We start from the raw sequence: 22,154 nt of genomic DNA, 5'->3' as shown, positions 1-22,154 counted from the left end.
ATACCGTTTACGGTGACAACTTACTTGCCAGCACCAGCGCAACCAGGCACAGCGGCGGCAGCCAGCCGGACGCCATGATGACCTGAGGTCACCACCAGACTCGACCAACCAGCTCCGCCCACGCTGACAGACGACTCCGAGGTCACTTCTGGAACAGCAGGAAACGAGAGCGGCGGTTCTTAACAATGGGCGCACGGCCGAATGGCGCGTCAGCGCTGCCAGCACTGCCCGCCATGGGAGCCGAGCATGTGACACGCACGCCCTGCCTCGCCTCGCTTCAGCAGACAAATGTACGGACCAATCGATATCGGCCGGCGACAGGCGCGTGGTGAAGGCAGAGGTGGTTTGACCATGCTGGCTTACGATACGATCCCGTTGATTAACTCGTTGACTCATTGGACAGCACTAGCGGGAGTATTTTTCATCATCATATTACAAATTTCACCACATCTATCAATCTTTCAATGTGATGGAGTAATAGCTTTCTTCCCACCGCAAGCGAGGTAAATGTCACGTAACGTAGGCGGTTTAAAGCCTCCACGGACCTGGTATATATATATATATATATATATATATATATATATATATATATATATATATATATATTGAAAAACATATTTTGGTACGGAGAACACAAATAAAGCATGACTAACTGAAGTAAGACAGAGCCCTATTTTCACTTGATGCATATAAGGTACACTCATAATGGAAACACTACAAAGACGCAATGACAATACTATTGCTACAATCGCATCAATAGTGCTCATCGCCCACCACCTAATAGTTCAAGAGTCGTGCAAGAATGTGTTTGTCTGTTCGGGCCCGGAGAGCGTTCGTTAATGAATATATTTTCCCGAATTGGAAACCGTCTTCTGTCATTGCACGTCCGCAAAATGTCAGTGTTGTCTGCCAGTTGTTGTCGTGTCAATGTCCTGTCGTGTTCGTGTCGCGTGTGGTCCAGAGGTGCCCCGTCACGTAAGTGCATTGTCAGGCGTCGTGAGAGTGTCGTGGTCGTATATTTATACATATGTCGTATATGTATATATATATATATATATATATATATAGTGTTGTATACACATATATATGTATATATATATATATATATATATAGTAGCCGCGGTGGTCGTATATTTATACATATGTCGTATATGTATATATATATATATATATATATATAGTGTTGTATACACATATATATGTATATAGTGTTGTATACACATATATACATATATATATATATATATATATATATATATATATATATATATATATATATATATATATGTATACGTGTATGTAGTGCAAGGCGATTCTTAGCTTCGTTTAGCGTCGCTTCTTTACGGAACACCTCACTATCTGGCATTGCCTGTACAGGTCATATAGATGCAGTGACCTGTTCCTGCTACGTAACACGCGAAACGTGCGAACGGTGTTTTGCTGCCGCAGCCGGGACCCGTGTTTTCCGTCCACCCCACGTGAAGAGCTGCCCCTGCTGACCCGCCGCCGGCTCGTCGGTGGGGGCTGGCTGTCGGCGTCGCGTCGCCAACGTCCCGGGGTATGGGGGGGGGGGGGGGGGGGCACCCACCGGTTGCCACCAGCGCGCGATGCCGCTGGGCGACCGCTCGTGTCGGTGGCTATTATTGCGGGCGGAGCGTGCGCACGACACGTCTGGCGCGGTAGCCTGGGACCGGAGGTGCCTGACTGCAGCTCGTCACGTGTTGACAGCGTGGTGTGTCGCGCTGTTATGACTGGCAGACCGACAAAACATGACTGAAATGTTTTGTGCCGCAGTCAAGCACAAATGCTTCAGCTATCTCATTCTCCTTGACTTTCTATGCCTAGTCTTTCTCAAAGTCAAAGGTCACGAACTCTTATCTAGTTTGCCTTTGTGAAAAGCTCAAGAATGTCTCGACAGTACAAGTCAGCTGAATGTTTGACTCATAAGCCTATCTATCAATTCGCAGCCATACCATACCAAGCCTGCACTGGTTTGAGAGCTGATCAGCCCTGCCACAAGCAGCAGGAGCCTGCAGCCATGCCTCTCATCCACACCAGGCGTGCGGTGGTGGAGGGCTGACCAGCCCTGCCATAAGCAGCAGGAGCTTGCAGCCATGCCTCTCATCCACACCAGGCGTGCGATGGTGGAGGGCTGACCAGTCCTGCCATAACCATCAGGAGCTTGCAGCCATGCCTCTCATCCACACCAGGCGTGCGCTGGTGGAGGGCTGACCAGCCCTGCCATAAGCAGCAGGAGGTGACAGGCGATCTGGGGTAGACACTCCGAACATGTGACACCTGATTTGTCTCCCGTGTCAGTTGGGAACGGCCTGAAGCTCCTTCCACCTTTCATCCCGCCTATGGTTCCGCACCGGTTAGACTGGGCAAACTCCCCCCCGGCCCGGTCACGCTTTGTTAAGAATAACGTCCAAAAATGTAACGTTCGCTTAGCCCATAATTAAGCTAGGCGTGCAAACAAAAATGGGCGTGTTGCGTGTCAAAAGCATCTTGCATTGATGTTTTAAACATCAAAAGAGGATCTTAACACGATTTGTGGCCACAGATGAGAGAGAAAGAGAGAGAGAGAGAGAGAGAGAGAGAGAGAGAGAGAGAGAGAGAGAGAGAGAGAGAGAGAGAGAGGAGAGAGAGAGAGAGAGAGAGAGAGAGAGAGAGAGAGAGAGAGAGAGAGAGAGAGAGAGAGAGAGAGAGAGAGAGAGAGAGAGGAGGAGAGAGAGTACTGCAGTTACAGCTTCTTGCTCCTTACTCTCAGCTGAGAGTTACGTTGCGCTGTGCAGCCACAGCTGAGATTTACGTTACAAGGTGCAGCCACAACTGAGCTTAACGATACGCGGTGCAACGCGTCACGTTTGTTGTTATCCCTCTTTCTTCTCTTTGTTACTTTTTCTAGACAAGACAGTAGTAACAGCCTTAAACCGGGAGAATGGAGATATAGTTGGGTTGATATTTCGGCAACATGCCTTCAGCGAAACAATACCTACTCTTCTGCTGTCGTTTCTATAAAGGCATGTTGCCGAAATATCAACCCAGCTGTATCTCCATTTTCCTGTTTTTTTTTCTCCGAGGAATAAGGCTATTATTACTGTCTTATCTATGTGAATAATGTTCCTCGCTAATGCACTGAACAATTTGTTACCTTTTGGTCGCGCCCCATTGAGACACCCTCTCCCTTCATGTGCAACGTAATATATGGATAGTCTCTAGACCTCGGGTGACAGCGGCAACACGAGTCTCGGTTCCAGGTTAGGAGGTACAGGGCTAAGGTAAAAACCACACTCGACACGCTCCCCCTAAAGCCATTATTCCCGGCCATTAACACGAAGCTCCGGTCATAGCTTTAAATCGATCCCCGCGTTTTTTCCACACGCTGTTTTGACCGTAAAGCGCGGCCGTCGGATATGCCGTGCCCCGCGGAGCACGACAGCGGGACGACCGCGGGCTGCTCCTCCCCGCCGAGAACGACCGCGGACTGGTCCTCCCCGCCGAGAACGACCGCGGGCTGGTCCCTCCCGCAGAGAACGACCGCGGACTGGTCCCTCCCCCCCGCCGAGAACGACCGCGGGCTGGTCCTCCCCGCTGAGAACGACCGCGGGCTGGTCCCTCCCGCAGAGAATGACCGCGGACTGGTCCTCCCCGCTGAGAACGACCGCGGGCTGGTCCCTCCCGCAGAGAACGACCGCGGACTGGTCCCCCCCCCCGCCGAGAACGACCGCGGGCTGGTCCTCCCCGCCGAGAACGACCGCGGGCTGGTCCTCCCCGCTGAGAACGACCGCGGGCTGGTCCCTCCCGCAGAGAATGACCGCGGGCTGGTCCTCCCCGCCAAGCACAACCGCGGGCTGGTCCTCCCTGCCGGGAACGACCGCGGGCTGGTCCTCCTCACCGAGAACGACCGCGGGCTGGTCCTTCCCGCCGAGTACGACCGCGGGCTGGTCCTCCCCGCCGAGAACGCCTGCGGGCTGGTCCTCCCCGCCGCTGTTAGCCGTCCGTGTCCGTGTATTTGAGGTGAGCTGGGATCGACCCGCTGTCACGATATCGCCAAACAGACGACCGGCCAGCTATTGGTGGTAATGGCCTGGAATGGGCACGTTCGGTGGTGTGTTTGTTCCGCTTTGTGTGACCCGTCGGCTTTGCCATCTGAGGGCCGCCATCGTGCCATTCACCACGGCGAAAGGTCGTTCTGCTTACGCTGGTCAACGACGGTTGGCCGTTTGCCGGCGTGAACTACACTGTCTAGAGGCTTTCCATTTAATTGGATAATTATCGGAGAATGGGCTGCACAGCAATTGATGAGTGCACCCACCGTTTTCAGGACTGCAGCGCGATCACCGGGCTAGTGCTTTAGCATGGACATTAAATTTGATTTCAAGGATTGTGCCTTTCTTGGCTGCACTGCGTTCAGACCAAAACGGCTTTTGGTAGAAGACGGTATGGTCAACGACATCACATAAAAAGCCACAGCGCCGTTCACCCTTCATTAGAGTCAATGATCACGATACATGCTGGATGTATTTTAGCCATTGCTAGATTCCCCCCGCGGGACTGCTCGTTTCGATAGCTCAGTTGGTTAGGCCCCACCATGCGTAGTGGGGTGGGTTCGAGTCACTCTCAGCGTTCGCTATTTGCCCTTGGCTGGGATAGCCTGCCGCCAGTGGTAGCGTTCGCATTAAAGATCAGGTGATGTGTGAGAGGGCAGGACGGACCGTACCGACCATTGTGGTACGTTAGAATTTCACTAGAATGTTCTCTGTTGAGTTGAAATTTTCCAATCGAATAGTGGAGCACGGGTTCAAACACCACGTCCCAACAAGGGAGACAATTTCCAGCGAGCGCCATGAAATCGCCGCCTGCGACAGTCGCACACCAGCCTCGTTCAACTGTACGCATTAGCCGTGTTAACATCCCCCGTGCGTGACCTGTGGCCATCCGTCGCCACCGACCGCGGTCACCTGTCTGGCCCCGTGTCCGTCGACCTCTGACCCCTGCATAAAACATCAGCTGACTGCGGGTCAGAGACGGGCGCCGGCGGCAGGGTGCCTCGTTAGAGACACCTCGTCGGAGTGCGCTCGGCCTCGTTAGAGACACCTCGTCGGAGTGCGGCCTCGTTAGAGACTCCTCGTCGGAGTGCGGCCTCGTTAGAGACGTCTCGTCGGAGTGCGGCCTCGTTAGAGACACCTCGTCGGAGTGCGCTCGGCCTCGTTAGGAACGCCTCGTCGGAGTGCGCTCGGCCTCGTTAGAGACGCCTCGTCGGAGTGCGCTCGGCCTCGTTAGAGACGCCTCGTCGGAGTGCGCTCGGGTGGGAGCTTGCAACGCGTCCCTTCCGCTCAAGGGGCGCTCTTAATTGGTTCCTGAGCACGCGTCTTCGAATCGCCAAGTCAAGTCAGGTCAAGTCGAGTGTTTCTGCTTTGGAGGTCCCATCGTCCATGGTATAGGATCAGAGAGCGGGGCATTTGTCACTGGTTCTCTCAACTGGTGTGAAAGTTGAAGACGAACGACGTGGTGATACATGCAAAGCGTTGGATTGAATTCAGGGTGTGTCCGCAATTTCTTGATGATTCTGTATCCGGCCAGCCTATAATTGCGCAAAAGCCAAGGGTCCAGGACCGAACTGGCAAAGATCTTCACAGCCGTCAGGCAGAGTTAAAAGAACCGAGAGGGGAGGGATCGCGCTCAAAGTTGCTTAAAATTTAGAAAAATGTATGTGATATGTCATGCTTGTGTAAGGATTGCGGTAGCGACTTTTAAACTGAGAACGATAAGGCCCTTCGGAGAAGTACATGCTCCCTTCAGAACAGACCCATTTTGTTATACTCTAGTTCATATTGGACCAAAACCAGACACCACTGCTCAGCACCGAGGTCGAAAACATTACACCTGGGTTTAAGTTAGAGCCGATGACTTAAGGTACCCGTAGTGCAATGGCTCAAGCTGCGCGTCTGGGAAACCAGAAGCGCAGGGTTTGATTCCCCGCTGTACCCGCCCTTCCTGCAGGGGTGAGAGGCCGGCGGTGCCAGTGGGGTGCGTCGCAAAGCCCAGTGACATCAACAACACTGTCCATTCTGTTAAAGTCGGGTATGCGTAATCACAGCGGTCACTATCTTTATCATGTGCATTTCACATGCGGCATGTGCAATGAACGGGCTTCATCATGCAACACCTACATATGCTGACTGGATTTGTGATTCGGTCCGAGCGTCTACCGCAAACTCTGGTTGTGGCCGTAAACAGGATACCACAAAGAGGCACTGTTTCAGCCTTGTGCTGGCTGGAATGGGTTCCCACGTGTTTGAGGGTCCCTGGATGCTTGATGGCGATGATAGGCCGAATTTGAAATAATAATGATATATGGTCCGCATTTTAGCTGTCTCATGGTCCAATTTTTGGAAGGCACCACGTGGGAAAATATTCCATCGTTCCAAGCTACTCTGGAATGCCGGGAAAGTTTGGCTCAGATCGACAGTTATCTTTCCATACTCTGTTTCGTATTTGTGGATACCTGGGATGCCCGGCGGTACCCAAGTAATCAAGGAAGGTGTGCTGCAAAGGAACGATATGAACGTTCACAGCACGCGGTTGCATTTGGTTTTGTGAATGAAATGGCCACGCGAGAAATACGTTGCCGACGCAATGCAGTTCATACAACATAAAACATGCTACACTACCAGACGTTCAACTTCCAAGACACCAAGAGAACGCCGGGCTACTCGTGACGCCGTAACGTTACAAGTAGAACATTGGCTCCAAGTTACAAGTTACGACGTGCTCAAAACGACGAAGACTGCCCTGGAGCTTGGCGTTGACTTCTGCAGACGGCAAGACGTTTTGGACTGCTGTTCGATAATTTCCGGCGCTGGTACCGTCGCCGGCATGCGACTGCATCGATTTGTTCTGACGGTCAGCACGCACCTGCTTTCGGTCGTCTGGCACGTTCTGGCCTCATAAAATAGTGCACAGACTCGCCTGTAACTCAGAAACAACGCATGGCCATGGGAGACATCGGCGCGGTTTTGATAAGAACACCCTGAAGGCTTTCATCCCTCTATCGCACTACAGACATGGGCTGAAAACACACATGCAAGCAACAAATAAGTTGACGCACTTAAACGTACTTAACGCAGAAACTTGATTAGCCACGAAACGTGTCCCAGGACCACTTAGTGTATTCAACACAACACGCCAGGAAGGACAGGATGGCATACTGCATCAGACGTCTGTTCAGCTCATCTCCCCATTCCGAGGACTGGAGTCCATTGGGTCGTCCTCGCACATTCCGAGGACCGGAGTCCATTGGATCGTTCTCGCACACTCCGAGGACCGAAGTCCATTGGATCGTTCTCGCATTTGAGTCGAAATATATTTTTGCTTCGTCCTCCCAAGGCCACGTAATGTCTTGTGAAGCAGCCAAGACGCAGTGAGACAGCTGGGCGGGGAGCTCCATACAAATCTACAGAAATTGCATCCTTCTGGCCCTGTGCTCAAGGGTGTCACCCATCGCAATACTTAGTCGACCTCAGTTGAGTCTTAAATCGTTGCGTGGCTCCTCATGGGTGCGTGCGACATTTTGCTGTGATTTTCATTGAAGTGTGCTTTCACCTGAGTGGAAAAATATTTTCGCCTCGCCCTTGTTCACGCTGCAAGATTTGAGGTTAACCGTTCTTGGGGGAGGGGACTTCCGTCGAATGAATACGAATAAGCTTATAAGGAATGTTTGCGTTTCCGATTAAATCTACCCTCCCGAATAACCGCCTCTAGGTTCTCTGTCGTCACCGCTCGCTTGAACCTTTGTCATTGTAATCCACAAGACGCTTGGTCGCCCAAATGACCTGCATCGCATTCCGACGCTTCCAAAAACGGAACATCCCAAAGGGGCTTTGGCCGTTAGATCAAGCTGAGCGGTTCTGTTGAAATATTCACTTCACCCGTCGACACCCAATAAACAGCGCATGCCAAGCCTGTCAGGAGCATCACGAGCGTCTGGCCAACGGACGACACTGGCGCACGCACGGCAGGGTTCGGGACTGTGAGCGCCGTCTCCTCCCGATCCACAAGCGGGCTACGTCGGCTTGACTTGAGGCTGACCCGTTCAACACCACAGCTACCGTCAGCACGCTTCGCGAAATGCCATGATCGCCGTTCACGGTCGGGATCCGTGAAACACCGCCGTGCTGAACGGCACGCGTCAGTGTGGAAAGCCCCCACCCCCACCCCCTCCCTCCCTCCCGGCGGCGTCCTTTCACCCCCATAAAAGATCGACTGGCGCGGCACGTGGCCCAAATGTCCCTCCACGGACACTGACTGCTGGACTATTTACAGGAACGCGGGCGAGGTTGTGCAATAGACTGCTAGGTATGCGGGTGGAAAAACACGTCGCTGACGGGCAGAAAGCGGACCTTATGCGTTGAGTTCTCTGCGTGTCACGCACACGGCAAGACAAACAAGGAGCAGACGTGAGACCCTGCCGTAAGTCGAGTTCAATGGCAGACGAACTGTCAAAACAAACGTCAGACGGCAGTTCACTGCCACTAGCAGGAATTGAGGCTAGCGATGCTTATATAAGTGCTAGCTTTATCGCATTCGTAATTGAAAACGAATTGGCAACGACCAATCCTTCTCCACGCCGACAATGTTGATTACTATGGTTGATTTCACATTTACGTCGAATGCACGCACCGGTTCTAGGAACGGTTCGGTTCTAGGACTAGGAACGGTGGCCCGGATTCAAGTCGTAAATTCAGCGAACGACAGTTGATATTGGCAGTTAAACAAACGGATTGATCCCGTGCATACCCGTATCTGCACTGGTGTGACCGCCAAACCGGTTTTCTTGAAAATCAAACACCAAGCAGCTTTGTGCATTGCCAGATAAAATATCGTTCCCTTGTCTTCCAATATGCCCGTTATGGTGCATAGTTACATCCCATGAAACACTTTTTACGTTTGATTTCATTTCGATAAATTCCAGTAAGCTCCGGAATAACATAGATCACGCTATGCGTGTTATACTCTTCCGGCATGGCTCATTGCCCTTTTCGGTATGCTTAAAAGTGGCGTTAAACTCTATACATAGTTGTTTTTAATACCAGGAGTAAACCGCCCATGTGAAATCGTCGATTTCGTTAGCAGAGACTCGATCTCGAGGGTCCCACAAGGAAGTAGCAGCTGCAGGCCTTCACGGCGGTGGCAGACCGACGTCTATCATATGCAGAACATACTCAAAACCTACAGCACAAGTGTCTAAAATCCTCGAACATGTTCAAGTGCGTGGGGCGTGCAACGTACGGCTGGGATGGGGGCATGTTTTGTGTCTGCACGGTGTTCCCCTACGATGATGTGTCCGGCTCGATGAAAAGCACTTTAAACATAGCTCACTACGCCACGCTCCTTATCACCACAGGGGATTTTCGAACAACTCCAGCCGAGAGCTGATTGACAAAGGCTAACACCAATTAAAAATACCAATTAAAATGAGCAGGCATCCACTACCACTATGTGTGTAAGCTGGTCCAGTTTCCAGACCGCCAATCCATCTGATCTTTCCATTCCACGTGACCTGCACACGTATACTTACACATCCGAGCTGATAGGTATCATCAAGCCTCTCTGTTTGACAAGACAGAGCTTCCTGGAACTGGAAAGCAGTGATTTGCATTCGATTCTAACTCATTAAGCAGCCGTTTGGCCGACTGTGAGTCTCATCTGTCTAACCTGTTTGTTAAAAGTATTATGACGCGTCTTACTTCAGTGCATCGCACGGAAATACCTGTGCTGTCGTGACTCCCAGGTCTCTCGTCGGTTTCTGGGAATCATCCCACGGGCACAGCAGCGAAGTGTGCTTCGCAAGGATCGCGCATACCTGTTACACGATTCCCCACTGAAGACATGCACCCTGTCTGCTTGTAGTTATGCAGGCACCATGGCGGCAGCAGTGATGTTCACTGAGCGTTAAGAAGCAAAATCACTTCAACACAGCATCGGGGTGTTGAAGTCCTGTTTTGGCGAAAAAAGAGGGGAATTCGCTCTTAGCAGCGTACGCATAGGCCACCCCACTTATGTCAAACACCGCTATTTACCGTAGGCTTGTGATGGACTACGCTGCCCTCGACGCTATGACCCGCAAACTGTGCGCCACGTTTTGATCGTTTGATGTGACCCAACTACCGGAGGGGCTCTTCTGATGGCCACTCAAAATCTTGCCTTGCCTGCCGTTTTAGGGGATGAATATCACGCTGATGAAAATCGAGGTTTTTCAGTTCCTTTCTGCTGCAGGTTTTCCCATAAGTTTTCACCATCGTATCGTGCTTGACCCTGGCTCTTTTAGTATGGCAAGTTTAACAGGCACCCGGGTGGCCGGTTGAATGCCCTTCGCTCGGGCGGGGGTGGGGGTCAATTTGACCCCCCCCCCCGAGATCTCAGCAACTAAGAAGGTTAGAAACACCAAATTTGCAGGGTGTGTTAAGCTGGATGTGAACTCACTTGTGTCAAAATTTCGGGTTTCCAAGTCATGACCTTCGGATCAAACAAGGTCAAACAAGGTCAAACTCAAGGTTGGTGTCCAACATTCCCCAGAACCCAGATACTTGTTCGAAGGAAACGTTTGCTGGTGCTCGTTCAAGGTCAGTGACTATTTGACCTTTCGCCGGTCATGATGACCAAGCCTATACAAGACTGCTTTGAGTTTTGCATTTGAAAAAGCATCAGAGATTAAGCCAGTCAGTATGTTCCTAAAAACGAGATATTGACCTTGGTCATTCTAAGTCAGTGACTTATCCTGACCTTGAACACGCGCCCGGGTGGCCGGTTGAATATCTTCGCTCGGGTGAGGAGGGTCAATTTGACACCCTAATAAAGTCTCGAAAACTAAGGAAGCCAAACATACCAAATCCACGGGGTGAATGCGTCTGCATGTGAACTCACTGTATTATGATTTACGGTCCACAGGCCATGAGCTTTAGGTCAAATAGGGTCAAACAAGGTCAAGATCTGATAGATCTCAAGATCTGCGTCCAAAAAGCCCCAGCCTTCCTCATGCCATCGTCCTGAACTTATATGCTGTTTCTAAGCGGCGTGGCACCGGTATTCATGTTAGTTCAGTGACCTTGTTTATTCCTTGGAATGTCATGGTCACCAAAACCTAGGAGATTGTTTTGATCTTCTATTTTGAAGACGCGTTTAGAATTAGACAAAGTGATCCGTGCTTAAAAATGAAGTTTTTGGCCTGGGTCATTTTCGGTTAGTGACCTACTCTGACTTTTACCACACGTCCGGGTGGTCAATTGAAGGGAAAGAAGGTCAGGTTGATGAAACACCTTAAAGTGCCTTGCTATGGTGCTTGGTACATCTCCGGCTACACTTTGACGCCACGTGATTTGCACGTGGCCTAACTATGCAATATTTTTTTCATGGCGGGTCCTGCTATTATCGCACCGTATGCGAAACAAGCGAGAGCATGAAGCACTTTTGGGAATTTGAACTCCCCCTGTGAGCGCGTCGTAACGCCGATGCTCCAACCACCTATGCCTCGATATGACTACCAGCAGAATGTTGCTCGCGTGCTTCTTTCGCGGCCGGATTGATCTCATCATCACTTATTTCGTCTAGCATAAGTCAGCATTCAAAAACGGTGTATCCACGATCGTGTTTTTTGCTAAGTGCACGCAGCAACGTACCGGGTTTGATGCATCATCCTTTCATGGATCCGCCTCGTCATTTGGAGATGTACAGCTGCGTGCATGCACACACAGAGTCGTGCTTAGCTTAGCCACGCTCAAATATACGCATAACGCATGATAACTGAAATACCACAACTGCTGGATTCTCCATCCCGTTCCTTTAACAACTATATCAACTAACGCACGCAAGCGCGCCTCACAACACGCCGTTTTATCGCTGTCCACGGTGGCGGGCTGGTCTGGTTGGCTGCACGCCCCGCATTCTCGAACGGTGGTACTGTGCTCATGGCACACGTATCTCTCACACTTCGAGGATGTGGTCACACCTTTTTTATCTTACTTTTCTTAGTTTTGTAGCCGGGTCCATGCACTTCCTCCACGCAGACGACAGCGGCTGCGTGCCGGCGCGGCACTGGCCTGAGGCACATTGCTGGTCACGAAAAGCGGTCGCAGCTCCCGACCCAAGACCTTCTCAAGCACCAGAGCCGTAGGCCTGCTGACCGCTCCTTTGGTCTCGCACAGAGCGGCTCTCTGTCCCTGCTGGTCTTCGGCCAGGGCCAGTCCAAGCGCCCGCAGAAACTGGCGCCAGCCGCCATAGCGGGGCCGAGCAGCGGCTGCTTCTGTGTTCCGGGAGCAAAACACGAAGTACACATTCAGAGCAGCGACGCTCGCCAGGAACATGAAAACAGCTGTGGTCCAGCGACGCTTCGGCTGCTGCGTGGGGTATGCCCCGATCATGGCGTCACAGAGATCCACGCCGTCCTTAGCGGCGTTGCAGAAAAGTACCATTTTTGATTTGCCGGTCTTGGTGTCTACACGCACCACTGGGTGGAAGGTGGACGACGTCAGAACCAGCTTCCCGGCCTTGGCGCAGTGGAGGTTAATGTCGTCCCCTTGCGATCGCAGGCGATCGTGGAGCCCACCTGCCGGTGCCGCGTTGTTTTCATTTCGGACGGGATGAGCCGCCTCCGCTGCCGTAGAGTTCCGACGCCAGAGTTTCTGTTCCTGCAGCAGGTCTGACACCTCTACCGAGGTGTAATAGCGGTCCTACCTGCTCCTGCCAGCTCCCTGGTCAGGAAGAAGACCAGACTAGGCACGGTGGGCATCACGCTGTCCGCCGTCAGGCTGGTCAGGCCAGGCTGTGTCCTGACCGTGTCCGCCAGGTCAGGCTGGTCAGGCCAGGCTGTGTCCTGACCGTGTCCGCCGTCAGGCTGGTCAGGCCAGGCTGTGTCCTGACCGTGTCCGTCAGGTCAGGCTGGGCAGGTCAGGCTGTGTCTTGACCGTGTCCGTCAGGTCAGGCTGGGTAGGTCAGGCTGTGTCCTGGCCGTGTCCGTCAGGTCAGGCTGGGCAGGCCAGGCTGTGTCCTGACCGTGTCCGCCAGGTCAGGCTGGGCGAGCCGCCCTGCATACGGCCAAATCTTCCACACGTAGCGTTGTTCAGCATCGGCGACAGTGCTGAAGAGTATGCCACATTTCCCCGGCTTGGCAGGCATGCAGACCTTGCACCCACATCGACCAAGGAATCGAACGAGAGGCTCTTCGATGGTAACCAACTCCGTGGGATGTAGCAACGCCGGAGGCCGGACTCGAACAGCTCAAAAAACTCCCGCATGGCACATAGCCCCTTTTCTCCTCTGTTCATGTGTCTCGGCATCATCAAAGCGAAGACTGCTAAGGATGCGTGCATACCGCCGCTTGTTCAAGGTAGCCTGGAACGGGGCGTGGGCAAAACACCCGTGAACAAATCATCGGTGTCATATCTCTCCCCGTCAGAACCACGGAGCAGACTGAGCCCGATAAAAGCACGCAGTTCTACGAGCGTCAATGGAACGAACTCATATAGGGGAGAGTCTTTGATGCGTCCGATGACTTCTCCAGAGACTGAGACCGTGCCTCGTCCAACTCTGGCGTAAAGAACAGTGCGAAACGATCGGCTTCTGTCCGGGCCTCAGTTGCAGCCCCCTTCAGCCCGGGGCGCTTTCTGGTGCTACTGCATGGAGCTCTGCGCACTGGTCCCGATGGGGCTGTGTGCCCCATCTTTCGGCCACTCCGCTCCGGCTGTCATGGACGCTGTACGAGCGAGCCCGTGCGGCAGCTCGTGTTTCTGCAGGCGGCGCCACGCGACGTAGACTCCGTCTTCCAAACGTTGCTGTGAGGTGGTAAGTTGATGGCGCACCGCCTCCTCTGAGGGGTGAAGAGCCACTCTGTCCTCACTTGACGTTGCGACACCAGCGACGCCCGCATCGTCGTCGTCGCTGGACTCTAAAGCGACGCAGAACGCTGCGTCTTCTTCCTCACTGACGCTGTCCGTACCCGACTCATCAGAGTCCAGTTGATCCAAAATTCTACATATTTCTTGCTCCGACAATTGATATAAACGCTGCCCGTCCATTGCGAACGATACCAGCGCAGAGGACCACAGTTGTGCCATACACTGTGGAGCAATGACTAAGGCTGTGCGGTGTCGTGGGCGGCACGACTGCGCATAAAGGTGACACCGACCTCAAAACATTGGTTGCTCGGAGGCTGAAACGCAGTCCTCGCCACAGGAGCGCGCGTCGAGGAGTGTCACGTGACTAAGCGATTGTCAACCATCATCAACGAGGCGGGAAACACGTGGAGCGTGGGTTCAACGTGAAGTCAGATGATATTTGAAGATGTTTGGTGTATGATGCATCTAGAGCGGTGTAAATGTAACCTAGAGGAGTGTTTTCGAACTCATCTCCGCCCATGATCTCGCAAGTCACGACTAATTCTGCGTGTGGGTTGCTGAGCGCTTGAAGAATAACACGAATATGTGGCCTAAACTGCCCCAGTGGTGTCTCCACTTTAGATCCAAACATAAGTTAAAGTGCATATGGAAATCTACAAACGAGAGCTGATGTCTTCATGCCGTAAACACTCAAACCGCTCAACGGGTGATGAGCTGCTTGGAACGAGGCAATCAGACTGGTGAGGTTGTGGGTGATTCTGTAATTGTTAAGGATACGAAATCGATTCACCGCGTATGCGTCAAGGAAATCAGCCAGCCAGAAACTAGGTGATCAGCTAGATACCCTTCACTCGGATGGAGGTGGGGGTCAATTTGCCCCCCCCCCCCTGAGATCTCGGGAACTAAGAGAGCTAACGACACCAAAATGACAGGGTGTGTTGACCTGTACGTGAACTCACTTAGGTCGGTTTAAGGTTCCTAGGTCATGACCTCCGGGTCAATTAAGGTCAAATAAGGTCAAATTCCAGATTGGTCCCCGAAGTGCCCCCAGAACCTAGATAACTGTTTCGTAGCAAAAGTTCACATGCTCAGTTAAGGTCAGTAACCCTGTTTGACCTTTTAAAGGTCATGGTGACCAAAATCACACAAGACTACTATTAGTTTTGCATTTGAATAGGCGACAGATATAACGCTAGGCCGTATGTTTCTAAAAACAGAATGTTAACCTAGGTTGTTCGAGCTCAAAGACTTATCCTGACCTCTAAAAAGTTCATGGAAGATGTGTAATACCGTTCCTGCTACCAATAAATTCGACATGAGCACCAGAAACTATCCCATACTGCAAGCCCCAGCGTGAAAAACAGGTTGGTTTTGACCTTGGTCTAACCTTTGTACCTGAACTCAGGTCACCGTAATTTGCTCATTCAATATTGGTGTTGCCTAAAAAGCATCTCAGAGATGTATGGCTTCGTCTAACACTCCGTTGTTGTATCAGATTGAAAGATTTCCTGGAAACTGACTTCGCTGAAACCATGGCCTGACTTTGACCTGCCATAGGTCAGCGACCTTACAAGGTACATCTAATTTTGTCTATGCCAAACGATCCACTATTCAATTGTCTACAGCTATGCAAAATGTGGCGCAGCCGCGCCGCGCCGTTCGGAAACCATTCTGGAAAAAACCTTTGGGGGGGGGGGGGCAATTTGGCCCCCGCCCGAGCGCGTGTTACAACCAGTTCGATTCACAAACCTGTCGCTGGCACGGTAGCAGTGAGCGCTGCACGTCCGCACGTGGTCAGCACGCCCGAAAGAACCACAACTTATCAGTGGGCTGACGTCGGATGACATACCTGAAGGCGTCTCCAGTGAACCGATGCTGCTTCCGCACGGTCGGTCACTCGCGAATAGTCTCAGCCTGCCGGCGGAATTCGCCCGGGGCGTTTGTGGTGGCCGCCGTAGCCTGGCAACTGGTTCGACCGGCGACCGCCAGGCGGCAGGACGGGCGCCGGTAGGAATTTGGACGATTATTTACGACTGGTTGGAACGGGAGGGCGTCACTAATAGGTCGTTAGCTGGATTTCTGCAGCGCGGCTGAATAAATCATCCACTGTTGGACGTCTTACCCAGCGGCTACAGGATTATGTATTTTCCGTTTAAGCAGTGATGATTGGTTAAAGTAACTGTATGGCATTCATCATCATGAGAGATGCCAGGTAAAATAACTCACCCGTCCATCTCATCCCATATCTTGCTTCATCCTGCATCCTCGCGACACCCCGCCTGCCTGGGGTAGGCTGTATGCGTGAGCCAGCCACATGTGTCAGCCACGTCAGCTCAGGTTCGGCGGTTGGCCCTCCAGGCGTATGTAAGTCTGCCCCACCGTTAACCACTTACCTTCATCCCATAGCCCTGAAATGATCAGTTCTGGCTGAAAGCGCTTTAATCCAGAAAAAATAACAACAAAAGATATCATTTACATCCGCTCCTCCAATCCCTTATCTTTCTTCATCCTACATCCTCGCGACAACCCGCCTGTCCGGGGCAGGCTGCATGCGTCAGCCACGAGTGGGCCGAGAGCCCCGTGGGAAGGGGGACCCCGACCGGGTACCCAGCGCACATGCACGGGTTGAAGCTCGACGTTTGGTCCCCAGGTGCGTGCAAGTCTGCCCCACCGTTAACCATTTACCTTCATCCCACAGCCCTGAAATGATCATTTCGGGTCGAAAGCGCCCTAAACAACCAAGATAACATCATGATCTTACATCAGCAACACCAAAGCAAACAGGCTTTGTGGCTTATAAGTCCCCTACAATATCTACAGTATCATAGAGGTCAGGAACACTGATGCTTTCCCTTCATGTATCAAAGAATCTGCGGAATCGCGCGATCCATGGTGGAAGGGAAAGAGCAATGGTCCCTACTCGACTCCTACTTCTATGGGCAGTTTCCCGACTCGCAATTTACCGACACCTAAGCCTAAGCGCAGAATCATCAGGAACGCTCTGTCAATGCCAACATGACGTCATATCATCCTGCTTGGCGCTGGTCAAATCAAAGGCATATTTCCTGAGGGACTGTGACGTCATGTTTCCCTGATCGGCACTGGCCAATGGCAACGCTGTTGAGGTGTGACGTCATGTTCCCCCTGCTCGACACTGGCCAATGGCAAAGCCGCCTAAAGGGACGTTTCCACCAACTTGTTTTCGGCGTGCCTGAATTCATGAGTGACGTTCGCGTCCCATAATCCACGCGCTGAAGCACGGGCGCCCGTTACGACTAATTAAACACCCCAAAGGTGACTCTGCTCCTTCTCCCAACATCTTGGCACCCAAGGCCGAGTACACACATAACTTTAGAAATGGGAGCTTAAGATGGTAGCTCCGTTGTAGAAGATAAAAAAACACAATGCTAATGGAAGCCGTCATGTACATAATGTTCAGTTGAGAGCAACTGATTGCTGCATTCTCAAAACATTGTAGTTTGACCAGCTCACATTATCATTATCACAGGGCTGGTTAACTTAAAAAACAACCAGCCGTGCACTCAAATCCTGTCTATCTCAGTACTTCATGTATTTGCAGCATGCGGCGTATATCTAACGAAATGGTTCATATATTTTCTTAAATCTCGTTTCGTGTTATTATCGGAATGTTTCGACACAGGTTTCGACACAGTGTTTCGACACAGGACATCAAGGTTTCATGCGCTGCAGACTGCAGTAAACTGAGTTATTTAACTTCTTTGTGCTATCAGTAAATTAAAGCATTCCAGTTGAGTTTGAGCTAATAAAAAGTAGCGCGTTCATTAGCGTTCTACACTTACAAGAACCCCTGTATTGCTCCAACATCCATACCGGCGAGAGCATTCAATGGAAGAGTTACGTAAACTTACAATCGATTCCAGTCGACTCCGCCGATGGCCGTAGCCGTCCGAACAATGACCACCACCAGAAGAACGTGAGCCGCATCGAACAGGCCCGACGCGAGCGCCGCGTTCCAGCCTGCAACAAGCCTTACGGACGGGTGATTCCAAGCCACACACATCAACGCACACTCATTTTTCCCGATGCTGATAGAGGTCCAACAACGCATGAAGTCGCATAACATCGACTAATATGGATTATCGAAACTCGCGTTTGCCCGTCGATGCCCAACCAATGGAGCGTGATTCCTGGTACGTCTTCCGCCGAGACAGAGCGAGGAAACGTACTAGCACGTACGCACATACGTTGTAAAAACGTACGTTAAAGATCGCAACACGCGGGGAATTGTCCGTGATCTTGCCCCAGCCGCCCGGCCTGTAGCACAGCTTCAAAATGAAATAACCTTCAAGCCGAAGTAGCCTGGGTGAGGCGGCAGGCGAATCAAAGTCGCCCCTCGGTGATGACGAGCTTAATCAGACCACCCGGCGGCGTCAGCGGTGCCACGTATTTCAAACATATTGAAGACAAAATGTAAACTGAGGCGGGTTGTCGCACTGCACACCACACAAAGGTTGTCGCACTGCACACCACATAAAGGTTGTCGCACTGCACACCGCACAAAGGTCGTCGCACTGCACACCGTACAGAGGGAAGTTGGCATTTAAAAGGAAGTGGCATGTACAAAGATGCAATATTAAGTTTCAGAAAGCCTTCAATGCTGAAGGCCCGCATTTTAGAAATGACGCAATAGTCATGAGCACTTACAGCAAACATATGCTATTCGTTATTACCACATCGATGACGCAACTGACTAAGGCGCGTTACAATGCACGCGAGAGGTCCTTGGTTCGCGTCTGACATCGCCCAGTTTTTCCTCGAACGGCCCCCACTCAGGAAATGGCAGCATCTGCGGAGTGATCGCTCTGTGTTTGCTGCGCCAGCCAGCGCCCGCAGCACCGGGGTCGCGGTCATGGTCTTCCTCCAGGTAGACCTCTAGGTCCGGTGGTCTGTCTCTAGATAGACCTCCAGGTCCAGTGGTATACCCCGAGAGCACGACCTCTCTAGAGTTCACTTCGGGCCAGAGAAATGGGACATCCCGCTGAGGATGTGCTACACGGTATAGCGGGCGCCTTCAAAGCAAGCGCATAGTCAATAATGCACCACATGAGGATCGTAAATTGCACTGCGCCTTGCACAGTGTACGGTGCATTCGGTCGTTGATGATAATTGGATGGGTAGATGGCGAGCCCCCTTTACCTGTTGCCAGAGGACCGGTCCGGCATCGCGTGCGTTGACTTCGCCAGGTGTTGAACCGTTACACCTAGACTGCGTCAGCGCCCACGTCAGCTTTCGGGTCAAATTATAATTTGCGCCAGATTATCGTCGCCAGTTAGATGTTCATCTAGTTAACGGAGGCGCAGTAACATCCTATAACACAGCTGCCTTCAGTGCGCTGGGTCCTACAATTGTTATATTGGTAATAAAGGTGTTGGCCTGTAACAGCTGATTTGGATGAAAATAGGCAGGTCTAAACGTTTTTTTTTATGGAACGATCAATCATGGGTGGATTGGGTGCCATTATGACTGTGGCTTTGTGCGAGGGAGCTAGAAGCTTTGTGAAGGCGCACGGCAAAAGTCCCAATGTTTTCATGCGGGGAATTCTGGCGTCTGCTGTGATCAAAGCCACTTGGTCGGCCATGATCAGGAAAATAGGGCAATTCTCTTGTAATGCGGACTGATGGCAAAACAGATCAGTACGTAGAGCGTACGGCAAATGCCGTTAGGTTGTAGTACTTATGACCAGTAGTAGGAATGACAGCTTACGGCAAACGGCAATCTCAGCGTATGGAAAGTAGCTTGGATGGAATAGATGTTCACACAATGGTCCTCGCCCAGTTAGTTTGTATGCACACGACGTTTCGGTCAGTTAATTCTGCGGCAGTCACCAGGTGTTATCGAGTCCTGACAAGCACTGGATGTTGTCTGGTTTTCAGCCATGTGCACGTCAAACACAGATTCTCTTCTTGGGATCTCTAGGATTAAAAGCAAACAGATTCTTTTGATTACAAGTCCAGCGATGTAACCACTTGGCTATCCGGAACCGATAGCTCAGTTTGTAGGGCGCTGGGCTTGTAACAAGAAAACTCTGGTACGAATCCCCGCAATGCCAAGAGGATAGCTGTGGTTGTGACACGTGCGTGACTAAAAGTCTTCCACATTCCTTCTCTTGACTCAATAACGCCTGAAGACGACCGGGAGACCTGCTTGTTAAAGCGTTTTGCGAATGCCAACTCACCAAACGAGGACGATAGGACGAACAATTAGTCCATCTGTGCTACTAATACCTCGCCGCGATCATTCCTCAGAATTTGCAAAGTACCTTCGAACTGCCGCAAAGCACTATTACTTGGTGATATTAATGTTGTTCACGCCTCTGCCCAGGATATATCGAGCAGAAATTACGTTAAAATGGCTTGATAAAATCTTGCTTTGCACAATTTCAGTGTTAATTTGGCTTTCAGAGGAGTTTGCTGGTCCTAATAAGTTATGTATTTGTTTTATAACAGGGTATAGCGGAGAGGCCTACCCTTCGGCACGCGCCCAGGTGGCCGGTTGAATGCCCTTCGCTCGGGTGGGGGTCACCCCCCGAGATATTGAAAACTAAGATAGCCAAAGAGTCCCCAAACTTACAGAATTGATTGGCGTGTGTCGGAACTCACTTATGTCAAAATTTAAGCTTTCTAGGTGATGAACTTATGGTCAAATAAAGTCAAAAGAGGTCAGACTCCAGATTGGTGTCTCAAGTGCCCCCAGGCCTCTTCATGCAGCCGCCTTGAAACTAGATACCTGTTCTAAGCGAACGATCAATGTGGTCAGTGACCTTGTTTGACCTTTATAAGGTCAAGTAGACCACATGCCTAAAGCATTGCTTCTATTTTGTCATTCGAACAAACATCAGATATTACGTTATGTTCCTAAAAGCAAATGTTGAACTGGGTCATTTCAGGTCAGTGACCTTCTCTGATCTTACAGAAGTCCATAAAGCATGTCTCTTTCGGAACCTGCCATTGATAAGAAATTTGCAACAGAATCTGCCCCAGAAAATCAAGGTCCCAAGTAAAAAAGCGGGCTATTTTTGGCCTTGTTCTGACCTTCATACCTGTTCCTAGGTCAATAGAGCTGATTACAAATTTAAATTTAGCTACTTTTTTGCCCAAAAATCATCAGTCAATCATCAGTCATCTATCTCGGACATGTATGACTTCGTCTAACACTCCGTGTTTGCATCACCTTGAACGATTCCCTAGAAATGTCCTTTACTGACAGCCATGGCCAGGCTTTAACCCGACACAGGACGATGACCTTATCAGGTGCATCTAATTTTGTACGTCAAAAGATCCGCTATTCAATTCTCGACCGCTATACAGCGTGTGGCGTGGCTATGCCGCACCTTTCAAAAATTATTCTGGAAAAACCTCCGGGGGTCAATTTGACCTCCACCCAAGCGCGTGTTAAGCATTGTTCGGTCTCCCGCAACAAGCACATTGACCACTCCCTGCTCAGTGTCCTGTAAATTTACGCCCAACCTCCGTTGTGCATGCATTCTGCTTGTGGATTGTGCGCGAATACTGTTCTGAAATGTCTTGACGCGTAGGTTTGCAAGAAACGCATTGCGTCACCATCCTGTTACACCTAACGTCTATTTTTTACGTTTTGCCTTCCAAGTGGCTGTTGGCAACTTAAGGTGGAACTCCCAGAGTCGGTGTCACCAACTCGTCGTTCGGTGGGTTCGGTTCGGCAGGATCTCTGGCGATTGGGGTCTCCTGGGTCATTGCTTAACTCCACTCTGGCAGCCCAGTGTTAATGGTGGGTGAGGCTCAGTGGCGTAGTCAGGATTTCGCTCCGAGGAGGCCTTAATCGGGCCTCAGGGGATATTTCAGCCCCACTATGGTGGCCCCTGTTCAGAAGCCCGACAGGCGTCTTGAAACTGCATGAAGCATGATGTTACTGGGACATTTGGTACCAGTGGAGAGGGGGGGGGGGGGGGAGCACTACCTCAAGGGAGGTGACTCCTATCGCTCCCGTCTTATCTATGCCACTGGGGGAGCCTCCTCGGCCTAAGTGGCTTCCAAATGCATTATGGCCTTCATTATTTTGGCTGTAAGTGGGCGCCAATCACTTAAACACAAAACAAAACACCGCGACATAACCCCTAATCATGTATGAACATATTTCCCAGTGACACCGGGAATGGAAAAGGCATTTATGCCTTCTTGTATCGAGCACCATGCATCAGACCTACGTGTCACACCATGTCACATGGAACCCACGATCGAG

General features: G+C 51.2%; 1 protein-coding gene across 1 annotated transcript; it reads right to left on the bottom strand.

Annotated features, from left to right (window-relative positions):
- Positions 1–142: 142 nt before the first annotated feature.
- On the bottom strand, positions 143–16,129 carry LOC119114023 (dynein heavy chain-like protein PF11_0240). Its single transcript, XM_037238254.1, has 4 exons — positions 16,122–16,129; positions 3,603–3,990; positions 3,426–3,547; positions 143–224 (listed from the first exon to the last, which is right to left on the bottom strand). The coding sequence occupies exons 1-4, from the start codon at positions 16,127–16,129 to the stop codon at positions 143–145; spliced, it is 600 nt and encodes a 199-aa protein (XP_037094149.1).
- Between the last annotated feature and the right edge of the window lie 6,025 nt (positions 16,130–22,154).

Source organism: Pollicipes pollicipes, unplaced genomic scaffold, assembly GCF_011947565.3.
Source record: "Pollicipes pollicipes isolate AB1234 unplaced genomic scaffold, Ppol_2.1 Scaffold_7262;HRSCAF=8765_pilon_pilon_pilon, whole genome shotgun sequence".
Classification (NCBI taxonomy): Eukaryota; Metazoa; Arthropoda; class Thecostraca; order Pollicipedomorpha; family Pollicipedidae; genus Pollicipes; species Pollicipes pollicipes.
The sequence above is the reverse complement of the archived record's forward strand: the minus strand, read 5'-3'. Positions and strand labels throughout refer to the sequence as shown.